The sequence below is a fragment of the Hirundo rustica genome, chromosome 7 (genome assembly GCF_015227805.2).
Source record: "Hirundo rustica isolate bHirRus1 chromosome 7, bHirRus1.pri.v3, whole genome shotgun sequence".
Classification (NCBI taxonomy): Eukaryota; Metazoa; Chordata; class Aves; order Passeriformes; family Hirundinidae; genus Hirundo; species Hirundo rustica.
The window spans coordinates 25711632-25728463 of record NC_053456.1 but is presented as its reverse complement, the minus strand read 5'-3'; the positions used below and the strand labels follow the sequence as shown (position 1 = coordinate 25728463).

The 16832-nt window shown below is 40.0% G+C and overlaps 1 protein-coding gene across 3 annotated transcripts; it reads left to right on the top strand.

Annotated features, from left to right (window-relative positions):
• Positions 1-698: 698 nt before the first annotated feature.
• Positions 699-14404, top strand: CMKLR2 (chemerin chemokine-like receptor 2). Of its 3 annotated transcripts, none has more exons than XM_040070451.1 (2): positions 699-832; positions 11633-14404. In XM_040070451.1, the coding sequence occupies exon 2, from the start codon at positions 11649-11651 to the stop codon at positions 12693-12695; it is 1047 nt and encodes a 348-aa protein (XP_039926385.1). In that variant the 5' UTR covers positions 699-832; positions 11633-11648; the 3' UTR covers positions 12696-14404. The 3 variants fall into 3 exon arrangements, with proteins under 3 accessions (XP_039926385.1, XP_039926387.1, XP_039926386.1); XM_040070453.1 differs by lacking the exon at positions 699-832 and adding an exon at positions 2753-2769 and having other exon boundaries at positions 11633-14377; XM_040070452.2 differs by lacking the exon at positions 699-832 and adding an exon at positions 10133-10187.
• Positions 14405-16832: the final 2428 nt, after the last annotated feature.

The following is a 16832-nucleotide window of genomic DNA, read 5'->3' as shown; positions in this document are numbered from 1 at the left end:
AGACTGACAGATGCTTAGGTGATTCAAAGTGGTATGATTAGTGTGGTACCATCAGCTATGCTAAGCTATGGTAGGTAGATATTAGTGGAATAATATTTCCATTTTACTGACTGAGAAATTGAGTGACACGGAGATCGAGGCCTGGCCACAAAACCTCATCAGGCTCTTCACAGAACTGGAGTGGAGGCCAGTCACCTAAAATCCAGTTCAAATTCCTGACTAGTGTTCCACTATCTGACAGTCACTAATTAGTGTTTTGAGGAGTTTACTTCTCTCTTACACACAAAAGGAGATTAATCTACTAATCCTAAATACCAAATGAATGTACCACACTGTACAGTTACAAAATGACGCTTTCAGCGTGACTTTTTAAACATCTTTCAGCTCATTCAATATTATTTTCTATAAACCAGAGTGCTTACAAAGAAATACTGTTCAACCTCTTCTCTGCAGAACAAAAAGCAGCCCACAACTGTAAGGTCTCTTTCCATTCATCAGCCACCACATCTGTTCCTTGCTTGGACACTGACCAAAATGATTCATTCAAACGTCTAACATTTATTTTTGGTGAAATACTGGGATTATACAGCGTGGCAATATTTCAAAAATGGGTCTAGAAAACCAAGGGAAGTTGGAAACAACTTCCTCAGCTGAAAACAAACACGGCGTTATATCATTCTGCAGCTTTATTAGAAGGAAGGCAGTAGCCAAGTGAAGCAGCTGGAATCACACTGAAGTGACTCTGAACTCTGCGGATCATTTCATTCTTCCTTCTGCTACAGAGCTCACATCCCTGATTTACAGTGCCTTTTGTCTCAAAGAACTAAGCAAGGTAGGTCAATCTCTCTTATATTTAGGATCTTTCTCTCCCCTCCCTTCTAAACAGTGAGTCTGCAGCTGCAACAACACTTGCAGGCAAACGTTGTAAGGTGGTCTGGCATATACTGGCTGAAAGAGCTTCTTGGAAGAAAGAATGTGATACTCATTTACTTCAAAGATTACTTTGAACCACCCCAGCACCAAGAAAAGATATGAAAATGTGTGTGAATCTAATTTTTAATTACTTTTGAATATGTTAATACACACTTCAAGGAGTTTTATCCTGTCAGCAAATGGTAAGTGACCTTAACTTAAATCTCCCTCTCCCCTCTGCATCCCCTAGTGTGTTGGTTTTAAATTTTTCATTTGCTCAGGGATAGTGGGTCTTCTATAGCTGTAGCAATTTCCAGTACAATTAGTTAAAAATACATCAGTTCTGAACAGATTCTAGAACAGAAACTGGAAATAATTTCAACTTAAGTAGCAGACTAACGCAATACTTCTGAAGAATTACAGTTCTGCAGAACTAAATAAGGTTTCTGTGATCTCAGCTGGGAAGTGTATGTGTTGTACCTGAACATTGTGGAGTAAGGTAGGATATGGATCTAGCTTTCATTAAGTGTATTGTAAGTGACAATAAGATTTGAAGCCTTGTATGCTACCACGCAATGAGACAGAGACAGATCCCACCTCCCATTCACACTTAGTGATAACAGTGTCATTGTTACCTGTTGCCTTTCTAGATGTGATCTTGCAAGCCAAACAATATCCCAGACCTGTTTTTGTAGACTTAGAAAACATGTGTACATTGAATATTGTCTGTGAATTAAAACACATTTACTTTCTATGAAAAGAATCGTATCCCTGAATAATATAAAATGCTTACTAATTCCTAGCTAAGGAGAAGAGAGCAATTAAGGGTATGTCAAGGTAAAGTAGTTTGTCAGAGCAGATTTGTAGAAACTGTTTTCAGGATTAACTTACTTATGATAGGATAGCTTATTTTCACTATCATAATGCAATTGTTCTGCCTCAGAGCTGGGAAATGCAAATATTTTGATAACCCAATTTACTTTTGTTTAATGTCACTGCAACCTCTGGCCAAATTTATAGTGTTATCGGCTTATGCCAGGCAGACAGGATAGAGGTCCTATCGACTTTACTTCTATCCTAGGGATTTTTTATGTGCCACAAGTGACACCAGAGTCCACTTCTGTTGAACTGAGAATCTCTTTGATTGCGGCAGAGTGGAAGTTATTTGACTCTGGAGAAGGAATTTATGGTTTGGATTCTCTAATTGCCTTTGTGGAAAAGGATGGGAAGTGAGGGAAGCTCTGTCTAAGGATTCCTGGGTGAGATCTGATTACAGATTTTTACTGCATGGATGAGGGCAGAGGAAAAGCATTGATCAAAATAATGCAGTTTCTATGTACTGTACATTATACATTCTTTCTTTTAATTTTAAGAATTTATTTTTCTGCTGATAAAAAAATTAGCAACTTCTGAAATGCTTTGATTTTTTGTTTATCAACAAAATCTATCAACAGATAGATTGATTCAAGAGGAAAACTTATTTTTGTTTCCTAATAAAGCCAGTTGCCTTAAAGAATTTTCTTCTTGTGTTTTTTAACAGACACTTGAAGTTTGTGATCTGTTATTCGATATTAATTTTATATTAATAACTCTGCTATTCCAAGCACTAAGCCACAGCTAGGTTTCCAGGGGATTGTAATCTATTGAATGGTCTTATTATTTGCTTATTTTTTTATTTTGTCTTATGGAACGTGCCAGCAGTTCAGCTGTCTCTCTTACTGTGGTGGCTGGTTGTCTGGCTCATTTGCACTCATTATTTCTGATAATGGTTGGATTTGTATTCATTCAGTCTGAAGCGAGCAGTTTCACTGCAGTGCCGGGCTCTGTTGTGGCTGGCTTTGCACAAGAGGGCTGACGGTGAGGAGCAGCTTCTCCTGGCCTCTTGGCAGGAGAAAGGGATTGCCTTGACTGGGGTAGGCAGCGTCCAAGAGACATTGCTTCTGGAAGGGGAGATGCGTTATGTCCAGATGAGCTTTCTCACAATTGCTTTTACTTTTACAGCGTGCTTGAGGCTCCTGAGCCAGAAAGAAAACGTTATGTGTCCTCAAAGGCAGCATATAATACTTCCAGGGGAGCGCAGCTACTTCTTTGTACCTTCAGTATGTTTCAGAGATTGAGGACCTTAAAGCAGGAGCAAAAATCTGTTTATTAGGCAGATTAAGCAACGCACGTTGCTTTTTCCAAACGGAATTTCTGCTCGCTGATTGCAGCTCTGTTGTACCTGGGTCACCAATTTGCTGCAATTCTTTGGATGAGCTGAGCAGACCTACTGCAGATACAATAATTTTTCATTACTGAGCTCAGAGGGAAGCTAACAAAACCCATTGCTGCAAGTTAGGTTTGCTTGCACGGGTTGTCTGTGGAGGCCAGCTCTGTAGAAGTTTCCAGTTCTTGCCAGGGACATTAGCTAGCAAAAACTTTGTAGCATTCTCCTACTTCTCTTCCCCTACCCAGCCTCTCTTGTCCATTTTTGATACTTCTTGAAAGATGTACTTCAAGAGCCAAAATGCACAAGTATGAGGAACCAGCATCTTTTCCCTCTATCCGCTGAAGATATTTGCCACATTATTCTTTTGGCAAATTATTCTTCTTCCAACTTCACATTCAAATTTACTGTTTGGCTTTGGGCAAGGTATGTCTCTTCCTTTCCCTGCTCTTCTTGTATGTGTTTATTCTGTTTAATTATAAACAAAGCAGGAACTGTCTTTCATTAAGTGCTTTGGTGCCTAGATCCAGTGAGGCTTTGATCTCAAGGACTAGGGCCTTTGGGTACTTTCCCGACAAAAAATACTTGCTTCTTTCAGCAAGGGTGAACCTGGCATGCAAGTTTTATTCCCTTCTGAGGCCTTCTAGAGGAGAGAAAGTGATGTGTAGTAAGTCCTGTGCAGTCAATGTAATTCCACTTTCTACACTGCCATCTCTTCTTTCTAGTGATGCCCTTTTAATGAGCTTCAGCCCCACATCATTTTAATGAGATATTTTGGAAATGTTAAGAACCGTTGCCCATTTAAGAAACCTGAGTAATGTTAACTGAGGGTGTTGTACCATATCTGGCAGAGTCAAGTGAGAAGTGATTTGTAAAGGTAATATTGGAAGCCTGTAAAACCAGTATTTGCAAGCTCCTAATTTAACACCTTAATCACAGGTGCCATCTATTCCTTGTGCTGGGGAGTGTTCCCAATTTCCATGTTAGGGAAATAAATAAATATCCAGTCCTTCTGAAACTGTGTTTAACAATATGAATTTTTCCGTTTTGCAGGAATAAAGCCAGTACTTATTGTAGACTTCATCTTAAAGTAAAAAAATAGTTGGCTTTGTATGAGTAGGAAAATTAGAATAACACTGATACAGGAGTAGACACCCTTAATCTACTGCACATAGTGATCCTAGTATATTAGCTATGATGACATAATATAGTATATTATCCAAAACATTCCAGCTGATAAGATATGTACTAGCAGTATTTTGGAATTGGACGTTCTGATATACTCATGCAAGAGGTTGTGTCAAGAGTAATCTAAGCATAGCAATATTACATTTATGCTAGAAGAAACTGCTGAGTTATATAAATGAGGGGTAGAATAAACCTAGGAATTTAGAGGGCAGTACACAACCAAGCATACTGTAATAAGTGACTAGGAAATTAATCTGGGAAATTGAATAGGGTATAAGAAGGCATGTTAGAGGAATGAGTTGTAGTGCTAGCTTTCTCTGGAGTTATTTCTTAACTCTTCTTGTTAAAAGGACAGCAAATATAGCAGATTTTAACCTATTTTTTATCTGTTATTCAACAGATATTTTGTATCTTGCTGGAGAGGGGTACTTTGGATTTTTTCTGTAATGACCTGCTGTTACCCTGCAATACCTTTCCAATGGCTGTTGTCTAATATATGTTTAATTCACCTTAATTAGTCTGCCGAATCAACTGCAGAAAAAAATCTCTGCATTTACTCTGTATCCTCTACTCTCACTTTACTATTTTTTGTTAGGAGGGAGTTGTGGCTAAAGCGTGTGTTTGTTGAAACAGCACAACCGTTTAAAAAACATGCTCAGAGCTGCATGATTGTGTAATGATCACATGAATGCTAATCAAAATATTCTTTCATCCCAAATATATGAAACAGTTGCAAAGTAAAAATTCCAAGTAATTTTTTTGCATGAAAACGTTAAAAAGCCATAATTAATTAGAAATGCAAGCACTCATTATCCCATCAGTCCAGTCACTGCGAAGCTGAGGCACTCAGATTTTTTTAATCAGATATCTCTGTTGCTCTAGGTATGTAGTTATTACGGTGGCTTATGGCCAAAAAAAATACTGGCATTTGAGGAGGAATAGAAAACATCAATCTTCCATGGAACAATACTTGACTAGTGTGTTACCAGCCAATAGGATACACGGTGTACCTGCTGTGCTCTGTGAGCTGTGCTGAGCAGCTCTGAGGTGTGTCCTGGGGCTGCTGAGACAGAGCAGTGGGGATGGCAGCGCACGGTGGGGATCCAGGCTGCTCTTCCCTTCCGTGCAGGGAAAACAGACCAGGAGCAGTGAGGGCTGCCCAGGTGAGTGCTGTCCTCCTCCGCCACAGTGAGCGTGATGGCACAGAAGGGAGTCTCCCTTGGGAAGGGAAAGGTCTCCCAGAGGTGAGGCCGTGGTTCCTTCTCTTCACCATGGGAAAAGGGACAGTGCTAGGTTTAAGAAAGGAGGGTAGAGCTGTGGTTGAACCACTAGGCAGGGACTCTAGATTTAGCACTTGGTTTGATCAGAGACTTCCTGTAGGTTATTCTCAGCATTCTCCAGTATACCAGACTGATGAAACTTCTCACTTGAACCTCATCTCAGTAAGGGTTATGAATACTAAAGAATTATGACTGGTTATGTAAATACTTTGGCAGTCCTGACACGTACAAGACATTAGGCAAGTTTTAAATCTCAAATGTCACTGTTTAGCTGAATATCTATATTTTTTTGGTAAGAATATTAGAACTTTTTCTCTAAAAATGGTGCTACTTTTAAGTGTTTCACAGATATGACCAGTCATTTTCCTGACTCTGATGTATGATTTTTGTGTTTATGTGATTTGCAGTGGCTACAGCAACTTCTTACATTCTAAAGAGATACTAAAAATTATATTCTTACTTTTAGCTGTATTAACAGAAGGGAAAAAGAGCGGAAGCACATAGTAACTATGGAGTTATCAAGCGCCCTCCCCTTTGCCAGTGCATATCCAGGGGACATCTGGATTTCTTTGTCATCTTTGGGAATGGAAGACCTGGTGCTTGGGATCAGCATGAAAATAAATCAGTTTCGATGATATGCATTTGCTGGTTGCAGACATTTATCAAGTCCCTGATTGTGGAAATATACTAGAAGATGTTTTATATTCAGGGAACTACTGTGATACTTTTTCTACTAGGGGAGCCTTATTTAGATATAAAGTTGGCTTTTCCATTTTTTGTTTAACGTTTCTGTGTGGGCAAAACTGCTGGTCTGAAATTGTAGATTTACCAATATTAACTGAGGCTGTGCTTTACTAGTTTGTTAATCCTGTAACACTTTGTGTAGAGTGTTATAGGGCTGTTATCTGGTCAAAGGATTTCAATACCACAGATGAGATACCATGAGATGTGTTATGACTAACAGAGTCGTGCTTGGCCTTGCTCGAAGAAAGTTAGTTTTGGCCTAAGTTCTAGGACACGTCTAGCTAGTACATTGCAAATACACTGCTCCATTGAGAGACATAATGGAGAATGATCATTTGCATTCCTTTCTTATCTGCTAGAACAAATACACCTATATTGTGGCTCAAAAACATTTCTAATCACATGTCGCATCTGTTGTGACCCGTTCTATTTATTGAATTTGGGATGGCGTATGAAGTAATTAGGTTGGCATATGTCTAATCACCATTAAAAGGATAGCCAAAAGACTATTGTTTGTCTTCGTGTCTGTGAAAGAGAAGACATAGACACAAGCCTCGATTCTGCCTTTTGGCAGATACCTGCTTAAAATGCTCCTTGCCTAGTAACTTTGTCTGCAGGGGCAGCTTTCGGCTTAATCTGTAGCACAGCTATGATTTAATTTTGTACTATTTTGTTTCCTGCTATAGGAATGTTTCTGCATAGGGGCGAGTTGTCTTGGCTTTGTCCTTTTGAGGGAGAAATACGAGTCTATGGCAGTCTGTAATTTCCTCAGTATTCCTTGTGCGTTTTCCAGTCTATCCTATGTCTTTGTAAAATGCTTGCCAGAAATACAAGTGTATCTCTAACGAATTTGCTCAGCCTTCTGAGTTTTGAACTTTACAGATAAACTACCAGGTGAATTTCAAGTTTATGTTTTTGAAGCTAGATAAATTCAAAATTCATCACCTCCAAAGTTCCAAGGAAAAATTATGAGGGCTTTCAACTGAATTCAATACCCGTATAAACTTGCTGACAGAAGTATCACAAACAGGCTTTAGGTGACCTTTTGTGAAATTAGTCGTTCTCCAACTTTTGACTCTTGCAAATGACAGAAGTTGAAGTGATGCAATCGAATGAGCTTTCCTTTAGCCACAGATAATACATATGGAATCTGATGTGCTCACAGTTGCTCAAAAAGACATTGATAGGAGGGTTTGTGCAGTATCTTCCCTCCATGAACTGAACTGTTGAGACAGCCAACCCTCCAAACCATCATTTTTCCTGGTAAGTCAGGACTCATTACTGTGACCTCTGGAACCAGTTTAGCTGGGCAGAGGCTCTGAACGCTGTTTATCACACTGAAAAATTAGACTTGGGGACTACCGCTCAAATATTTGCGATAACTTTTAACTAACACGGACAATGGATAAACTCTTCCCTTTGATCTTTCTGTAAAATTCAAAAGTAATGAAGACCAAATGTGTGAGAGAGAGGTTGTGTGGGCTGTGACCGGATCTGTGGCAAAGTGTGCCACTGTAATTCAGTTAGGTCCTAACTTGTGTAGTGCCCAGGGAACTTGGAACCCCCAGGAGGACTTTGCTTCAAGTGAAGTGGACGGAAATTGCAACTTGTTTGTTTGTTTTCTTCTATTTTAGACTGAAAGCCCATGTAATTTAATTCCAAAGCTGTTGCACTGACCTCAGGGCTGAGGTGTGGAGAGGTCAAACGACTTCCCCTGGTCAAACAGGATGCATGTGGCATAGCCATGAATAGATTCTAAAGTACTGGTCCCCCGTCAGAACTGTGAGGCCATTCTCAGTGTGACAAGAGCTCTTCTATTTTAGGCAGATCCAATTGTTTGTCCAAGTTGTCATTGCGGCTTAGCTGTAAGAGAGGCAGAGGACACGAACTCTAGGTACTTTTAGGAGAGAGCTGTGGATGTGTCAACTGAGATCCAAATCTGTAATTCCCTGCTGAAATTCAGAGAAAGACTGTTTCATGCAACATGTAGTGAAGTCTCTTCCCAGTAGTTCTGTGGCTTTGTATTTTAGAAATATTTCCTGATGTTCCGCATTTCCTGGTAATTCTGCTTTCTGTCCCAAGATCAAAAAGTGCCAAGAACCATCCCGTTATATTCCTATAAAATCATTTAGAAATTAGCTTCTGTTTTACAGAGGAGGACAGGAAATGAAACCTCCTCGTCAACTATTTTCATAATTAAGCAACTGAATCAAGGAGGTTCATTTTTCAGAGCTGCTTGTGGCTCAGCAAACAGGAACGGACTCGTCAAACAACTGCTGAGCGTACACTTTACACAGGGTGTTTACAATTTAAAATAAAATTTTAAATAAAAGGGCAGGATGAAATCTAAACTTGGTTGTATTAATCCATATGCAATAGAACACTGTTCTGTAACCTGTGGCTGCTCCCAAAGCTTATTGGCAGGTCTCTAACCACACTTTCCTGTTTATTGAAAAATGTTTTCCATGCTCCCCAGACCGGCAGACACGGAGCCAGTGAGCTGCACCAAACCTCCCTTACCCTTTGTAGCAGTTGCCTTAAAGCCAAGCAGAAGCTGTTGTCTGAAAGTATTGTTTTCTCTACTGAGCCTCAGTTTGAAAACACATTCATGAGAATTTTCCAGCTTGGAAAGTAAGCCATTTGTCAAAGATCCTACAGGAAATTAGTGACAGAATAAGGAGTACAATTAGATTTCTTTACAAGACCTCGACTTGAACTGCAAGATAATTTTGACTCTGAAAATTTATTAATTTCAGAGTCATGTATTAAGAGATTGTGTGTTTCAAGACCACAGAGAACCATCCCTGCTGAGTTATGGTTAATGGAAAAAAAAATCACTGTCCTCATTGATGTAAACCAGTATAACTCCACTGACAATCACCTACTGCTTATCTTTTTCAGGACAGGGCTTAACACAACAAGTCCTGTTATAGAAGATTCATATATGTCAGTGTCAGAAGTAAAAGTTTCTGGGCTTGGCAAATGTAATTGGCAGTCTTTGCTGAGCCCTAGCCATAGAGTCTAATTTCAGCATCTGTGCACTGGGAGCTGTGGTGAACAATGTTCCTTCTGCTTTTTTACTCCCACTGCTAAAGAGTCCCTGCATAGAAGACCAGAGTTAGAGATGAGGAAAAATATAAGCCTGGAAAAATAATTGCATTCTAAAGGTGTGCTCTTTCACTGGAGTTTTAAACTACGGGAGGCTTGGGAGATATTTGGCATTTATTTGGGTATGTGTTTTTTCTCCTGCGATACATCATCTTTAAAATGCTAAATATAAAATTAACATTGTCGGGCAGTAGGCAAATGTTTATCATTGTCATTATAGTTGGATTTTTTTTTTTTGTTTAGTTGCATAAATTTGATTTGAAGGAATAGGTTTTTTGTATAGTTAGTAACCTGACTGTCCTCTGAAACTGTCCAAATATAATGTTCCAGATGTTAGTGGTACTGCTCCATGTTTATACTCTTCTCTCAGCAGCTGTTAAGCTGTTTGAAAAAATTACTCAGATGGGTGGTAGTGGTATTTGATGCAGAATCCACCCCCAAGGGGCATGTAATTACATAAATGCAGCCCAATAAGTATCATTTATCAGGACAGCAAACCAAATAACATTCTTTCAGCCTGATGTAAATCACAAATGCTATCATAGCCTCTTGACAGAACAGGCTGTGCTGACTCTTCCTACATATTTTTTTAATCAAGAGATATAAAATTACACAACCTTTTTTTTCCCCCTTCCCTGTCTATCCATCCACAAATGAGAAGTCTAATCCCGCTAATGCGTGTGCACATGCGTGGCTTCCCCGGTGTGAGTAATCCTTTCAGAGTGAGTGAACAACTTTTTGGGGGAAAGGTAAGACACGAACACGAGTTTGCAGATGTGGTTCTGCAGACGGTGTGCTCTGGAGACCCCTCTCCTGCTGTCCTTAACATGCTATAATTAATGGAATTGCAGGAATGCAGGGCTGGGTTCCAAAAGTGCCGGCTAAATTTTGGGTTCGGAACGGAGATAGCACCCAGAAATTTAGCGGTAAGATAAATCATAGCACAGCTAATTGACTGCTCTCAGGCACAGGTCTTCAGTGCAGCTGAGTCCAGCCAAAAAATTCAGCTTTAAATTGTGACAGAGTTTAGCAGAATAATTGTTTTGATTATTGCAGAGACTTTTTTCTGACTGTGGCCACCTGTGATGTGCTGCAGCTTTGTCTATACTGCAAATTAACACTGTGAAATAACTTCTGACTGCTTTTCTTTCTGTTGTTCAAACTCTGTTTCCTGTCTGTTTTCCCATTCATTTCTTTTTTCTCCTCAGTTTTGGTGTATATTCCACTTTCCCCTCCCACTCACCTTCCCTCCTAACCACAGAAAGAATTCGTATGTGAAAAATTATCTTGTACTTGCAAGTTCCAGAAGCTTTTTCAAGAGAAGAAAACTGAGAAAATTCTGTAATTCTGTCTTTTTTTTTTTTTTTTTTAAAAAAAAGGGTACACAAATATTTTAATTTATAGCTCTTGCAATGTGTTTTTTGTTCGTGGGAAGCTTTATTTTCTTTCACCTATTACCTGTTTCTCAGCTCACTAGTGGAACCACAGTGTATATTATCCTTGCAATATTTTCTATATATTTCCTTCTCTACATTCTTTGCTGTGTTAAGGAAATCCAATATGTCAAACCGGCCTGAAAATCTTCATTTTTGATACAGAGACCTACATGAAAGAGATTAATAAACCCATGAACTTTTAGTTGCTGGAGAAATTACTGTCTGTCATTTTGTTAACTATTATTTGAGGCAGGGGTGGTGGGTGAAATTTTATAAAATATGGCTTCCTTGCATTTTAAGTGAATTTTTTTCTACATAGGTGTCTAATGCTCTGATTTTAGACAGATATAATCCATAAAACTTGCTTCACATAGGAACAGAGCCATAAAGTTGGAAACCTGACCAGAAAAGAATAGCACAATTGTACTTCAGTAAAACTTTGCATCTGGTCTCTTAGAAATTTAGCAGTGATACTAACAGTGATACTGTGCTCAGTGTTGTCTGTTAAGAAATTAATGTGAGGAAAACAGTTCTTGAAGATTTCAGGTTCTGTTTTGATTTGAACATTTCTTGAAATGCCTGTGACCAAATTTCTTCAGGAGTTTTGTGCTAGCAACTGACAGATAAAAGGTGACAGATATGCCAAATTAAGGCAATATTTTTGGTTTATGACCAAGAACTTCAAAGAATTGCAGTTTACTGTTTACAGTGCAGTAAACCCCTTCTCCTTTGACCATTTAATTTCTTTTCTTCCCCAGAAAACCACTCTGCAACATGACATTTGAAGATTTTGAGAACTACTCTTATTTCTACGATCTGTCTGAGGAAGATGAGTCACCCCAGTCCTCCCTCAGCATTGCCCATATTATTTCCCTGTTCTTTTACAGCGTGGCATTTCTGCTGGGAGTGCCAGGTAATGCCATTGTCATCTGGTTTATGGGCTTTAAGTGGGATAAATCTGTTTCCACGCTCTGGTTCCTGAATCTGGCCATTGCAGATTTAATTTTCGTTCTCTTCCTGCCCCTCTACATTACATACGTGGCAATGGGCTTCCACTGGCCTTTTGGAAAGTGGCTCTGCAAAATGAACTCATTCATTGCACTACTTAATATGTTTGCCAGCGTTTTCTTCCTGACATTCATCAGCCTTGACCGCTACATCCGCCTCGTGCACCCAGTCTTTTCCTACAAATACAGGACCGTAAAGAACACCCTCGTTCTGAGTGGGGTCATTTGGATGTCAGCTGCAATTATTGGTGGCCCTGCCTTATACTTTAGAGACACAGCTACAGTTCTCAACAATGTCACCATCTGCTACAACAACTTCCACGTGCATGACAGAGAACTTATTTTGCTGACACACCACATTCTCATTTGGGTGAGGCTTGCGTTTGGTTACCTCTTTCCTTTAGTGACGATGGTGATCTGCTACTCACTGCTGATTGTCAAAGTGAAGAGGAGAACTGTGTTGACTTCTAGCAGGCTCTTCTGGACCATCACTGCTGTAGTTGTAGCTTTTTTTGTCTGCTGGACACCATATCATATATTCAGCATTGTGGAGCTGTCTGCTCACCATGATGAAAACTTGCACGACTTACTACAGGATGGCATTCCCCTCTCCACTGGCCTTGGTTTCATCAACAGTTGCCTCAACCCAATCCTCTACGTTCTGATTAGCAAGAAGTTCCAAGCCCAGGTCAAGACCACGGTGTCTGAGGTGCTGAAGCTGGCCCTGTGGGAGGTGAGCCGCTCGGGAACGGTCAGCGAGCAGCTGTGGAGCTCGGACAGTGCGCCTGTGCACTACTGTGAGACTGCCCAGTGACCGCTCCTGTCACCAGCTCTCTCCAAAAGAGCTGACAGGAGATTTGGAGCTGTTCTTGACTTCGCATCTGCCAGTCAGATGTGCATCTTTGCGTATACAGTTTTTTGTAAATGGCTTAATTGCACTTGCTGCTTTAATTGGAAGGTTTTTAAGGGACATATGATTTGGATGTGTGCCCTTGCAATGCACATACAGCCTGAACTGAAAGCCGTCAGCGTAGGTGGAATTACTTCTAACTGGGCTTTTGATGAGGAATGTTGTTGTAATCCTGTTGGTTTGCTGTGGTTCTGTGCCTCACTGATATCAAAAGAACACATAATAAAAATATTCCTCCTTGCCGTTGTTGATACCACTCTTAATTGAGGCACTCTCATCCAAGAGGTTGTGGCCGTACATCACTGGGTCATGGGTCTCCTGATTGCCTACTACTGCCCCAAGGAGGAATCCCCTGGCTACATCTCACCTAAATGAAGATATCAGTGGCTCCACTCTGCAGCTGGAGAAGCATCTCAAGATGGAGAACGCTGAAATGCTGCCTTCTATTGTCAAAAAAGAAAAATATGGAAATAAAACTTATCTTCTCCCAATGCTCTTTATCTTACACTCAAAACTAAGACAGGAGACCCTGTGTTTTCTGGTGACTTATTGTATTTTAGCTGAGTGCAAAATACCGAGCAGACATTTCATACAGGTATTAGGCTCATTCAAAATGTGCAAAGAATTAGTGAAAATATTTCTTACAGCTTCTGTGCCACACTTCCTTTTTAATGTTTAAAATCTTAGTCCTACAGAGGTTTACAACTATTGACTGTTCTTTATTACTCTTTCAAGCAAAGGTGAAGAAATAATATAACATTTTGTTTGCCTTAATGTCAAACTTTAAAAAGTGGGTGGAGTGAATTCATCAGTATTCTGTTACAAGTCTGTAGCCAAATTCAGACTTCTTTTCCAAATAAGAGGCAAGGCAGTTCATCCAGGAAATGGAGTCCACTCCCATAAGAAAGATGGAGTAGTCCCAGTTATGCTGTATTCTGTTCCAACTTGTTACTTGCTGCAGAATCACACATGCACCAATGCAGATGGGTATATATGTATGTGCTATGTGGAGTGAACCTATTTCTGATGCAATACCACTCCATTAAAAAGTTGAATGCAGGACAAAACTCCACTGAAAGTAAAAGCATAGAGTTTTGGGCAAAATGGAAGAGTTTTTTCCTAGTTATTGGCCTAGGCGTATAGAATAAAACTGACTTTCAGATAATTTACCTAGTTTATATGGCCTGCCAACACATTAGTAGCATTTATGCTGTAACTGAGGCCTTATATAAAAATAGATTTGCTTTTGTATAAAATACATATGTATGCATGAGCACATCCAATATTGGTAGCTGCACATGTAGAAACAGCCTGACTGTGATCTGTAACTATTTCTTTGGGCTCTGCTTTCAGAGCCTGTGAGAGTTAGGTGGGATCAGTGGAATTTCAGTGTATTTCCCTTTGGCCTGGAAAGCTGGTAAGCAGCATTTTTCCTTTGAGTCATTTGTTGCCTGGTACATAGTTGCTCATCATAATATTTTGGCACCGTTCTGCTGTATGTGCCTAAATCAAACATTTTGCAGTTTTTCTTCACATGTTCTCTGACATCTTTCTAAGAATGATGTTCTTTCCTGGCTGTAGTCCAAGTGAAGTAATAAAATTTTGTTGTTTCCAAAGAGCATGTTCATTTGCTTTTCTTAGCAGCAATGTATGGTGACTGGCTTTTCTTATGACAGCTCCTTCCCAAAGATTTTGGAAGGTGAAGTCAAGCCCTGGCCCTTTCTGCTATGGGATTTAATGTTCATATCAGGTTTTTTCAGCTGTGTACACACACATGTTCCTATGTACAGCGCAGAGACTGATTTTCAAATGGGAGAGCAGATATGTCCCATCTTGCATGAAAGATCAGAAACTGTGGCCTGAAACAAATGGGAGAGAGAGAGAGGATAGAACTGAATAAGGCCAAAATCTGCCTTGATCTATGGCATTAAGTCCATTAACCTTTGTGCAGTGTAACTGCTACCGTTCACACCAAGATCAGTTACAGAATTATCTAAATCATTTCTTTAAGAGTAATGCAAGGTATCAAAACAAAACAGATAATGCTCTAAGTTTCTGTTTCCAAAGAGTCTCCAAAACAATACCTCCCATTCTATCCTGCTTGGACTGAGGAACGCTCATTCGGCTCACCACAATGGGAAAAAAGGGCCAGAAAAAGGAAAGGAATCTCTGTCATCATGCAAAGAGATACTACGGAAATAGCTATTGACACATTTCATAATGCACAGGTTCTCGTTACTTTTATCTTCTTCCTGGACAGTTTGTGTTTCTGAAGGCTTTTATGTAGATTAGTTTTTGTTAAAATTGTTTCCCAGTATTCCTGTATAGAAAATACTGAAGTTATGGAATTTTCTACTGCTCTTTCTGTTATGGGGTGCACTTGGGATACTTGCCTAATTTATTCCAGGGTGCCCGTTTTTCACAGGCACAGTGACACAGTAATATACCAGCACATACCCAAAGACTACCCAAAAACAGCCAACACAAATATATATGGATTGAGTGGAATATTCTTGCCCACATACCTACCTATTTTTTCACTGGGAATGCTGTGCTCTCTAGGTTTTTTTGTTTGTTCGTTTCTTTTGTTTCTATGCATTTTTCTTTTTAATATTAGAAAAAACCCCACCAAAACCCAACACACACACGAAACCTCAAGAGTTTGTAGGGGCATGCTTAGCATAAATGTAACACACAAATCCAGTCTGGCAGGTCACATGGATGACTCAGTGATGTATATTAACAAAGTTGCCATGCATAAATCAAACCATTTTTTCTACTTAGGACTTTAATTTGAAAGCCAAGAAGAGAGTATCAAGGTAAACAGCCCATTGAATGCGAGGTCAGAAACAGCGATGGCCGAGATAATAAAACCTGTATTTTTGAGGCAGAAATTTAAAAATTTATTTTTCTGATATGGTGTTTGGCAATTTCTTGTTTTTAACAGCTCCATGACAGAATTGGTAAAACTGCTACATGATTTAGCAGAAGTAACACCTAGAGAAGTGCCACAAAAAGGGTACTTTTAGGAGTTAGGTTTATGGAAGGTGGTAAGTGAGCCTGTAACAATACTCACTTTCAACTCTTTAACTGTGCTTTAAGCCTCTAGCAGGCAGATTTTTTTTTTTCCTGAAACAAATTATAAACAAAGCTCTTACATAACCTGAAGTTGGCAGACTTTTAAACAAGGAGAGAGGACTTGCTGTGCCAGATAACCACACAGATGCTCTGTGAAAAAAAACAAGTTAAACTGCTGCTGTCAGACTTTGACATTGGCCATCTCCATCTCAGTGACCAATGCAGAGCATAAAGGGATTGCATTTCATGGTCACAATAAATCCTGTCAGTCCAATGTAAGGCCTAGAATTATGAATTTGTTTAACAGCTTCACAACTTTGACAGCTTCTACATTTCTACCATTCCTATAGACACTTTTTGGGATTTATTCCTGACAGGTTCTTCAATTGCCGAAGGAAATGTCAAAATCAATCTAGAAACCAATCTGGAGCTGAGTAAACAGCTCAAACTGCTGTTAATTTCTCTACTTTTCATATCCTTTATGCGTTTGTATTTTCAGCTGTTTTTTCCTGTTTCAGGCAGGGGCAGGTGTCAGGTTAAGGGTGCGAGTGGCGCAGAGCCCCGCAGCGGCGGCAGCCCGTGGCGATCCCCGGTTCCTGCCCCGCTCCTCGGGCAGGGCTCCTGCCCGCAGCCCGGGCACCGCCGGGCTCGCAGCGCCCCCCAGAGGCACCGCCCGGGCCCCGCAGGGAAGCCGCTCCGCAGCGGCTCCTCAGCAATTCGCTGGGCCAATTAACACACAAAACTCGACCTAATTTCATTGCACATGTTTCCAAGCCTCAGATGAAAAAAACCCCCCAAAAGTTCCAAGTCATAGAACAGGTGAGAAGGTACCAGGGTAGTCTCAGGCCTTATGTCTAAAGCACTGCAAGTCACTTTGAACTTAAGCTTTCTCTCTCACTGGAAGTTTGAGCTGTAACAAAAGCCACATTGGGCTAGTCAGCACCCTTACTAAACAAAAGGAGT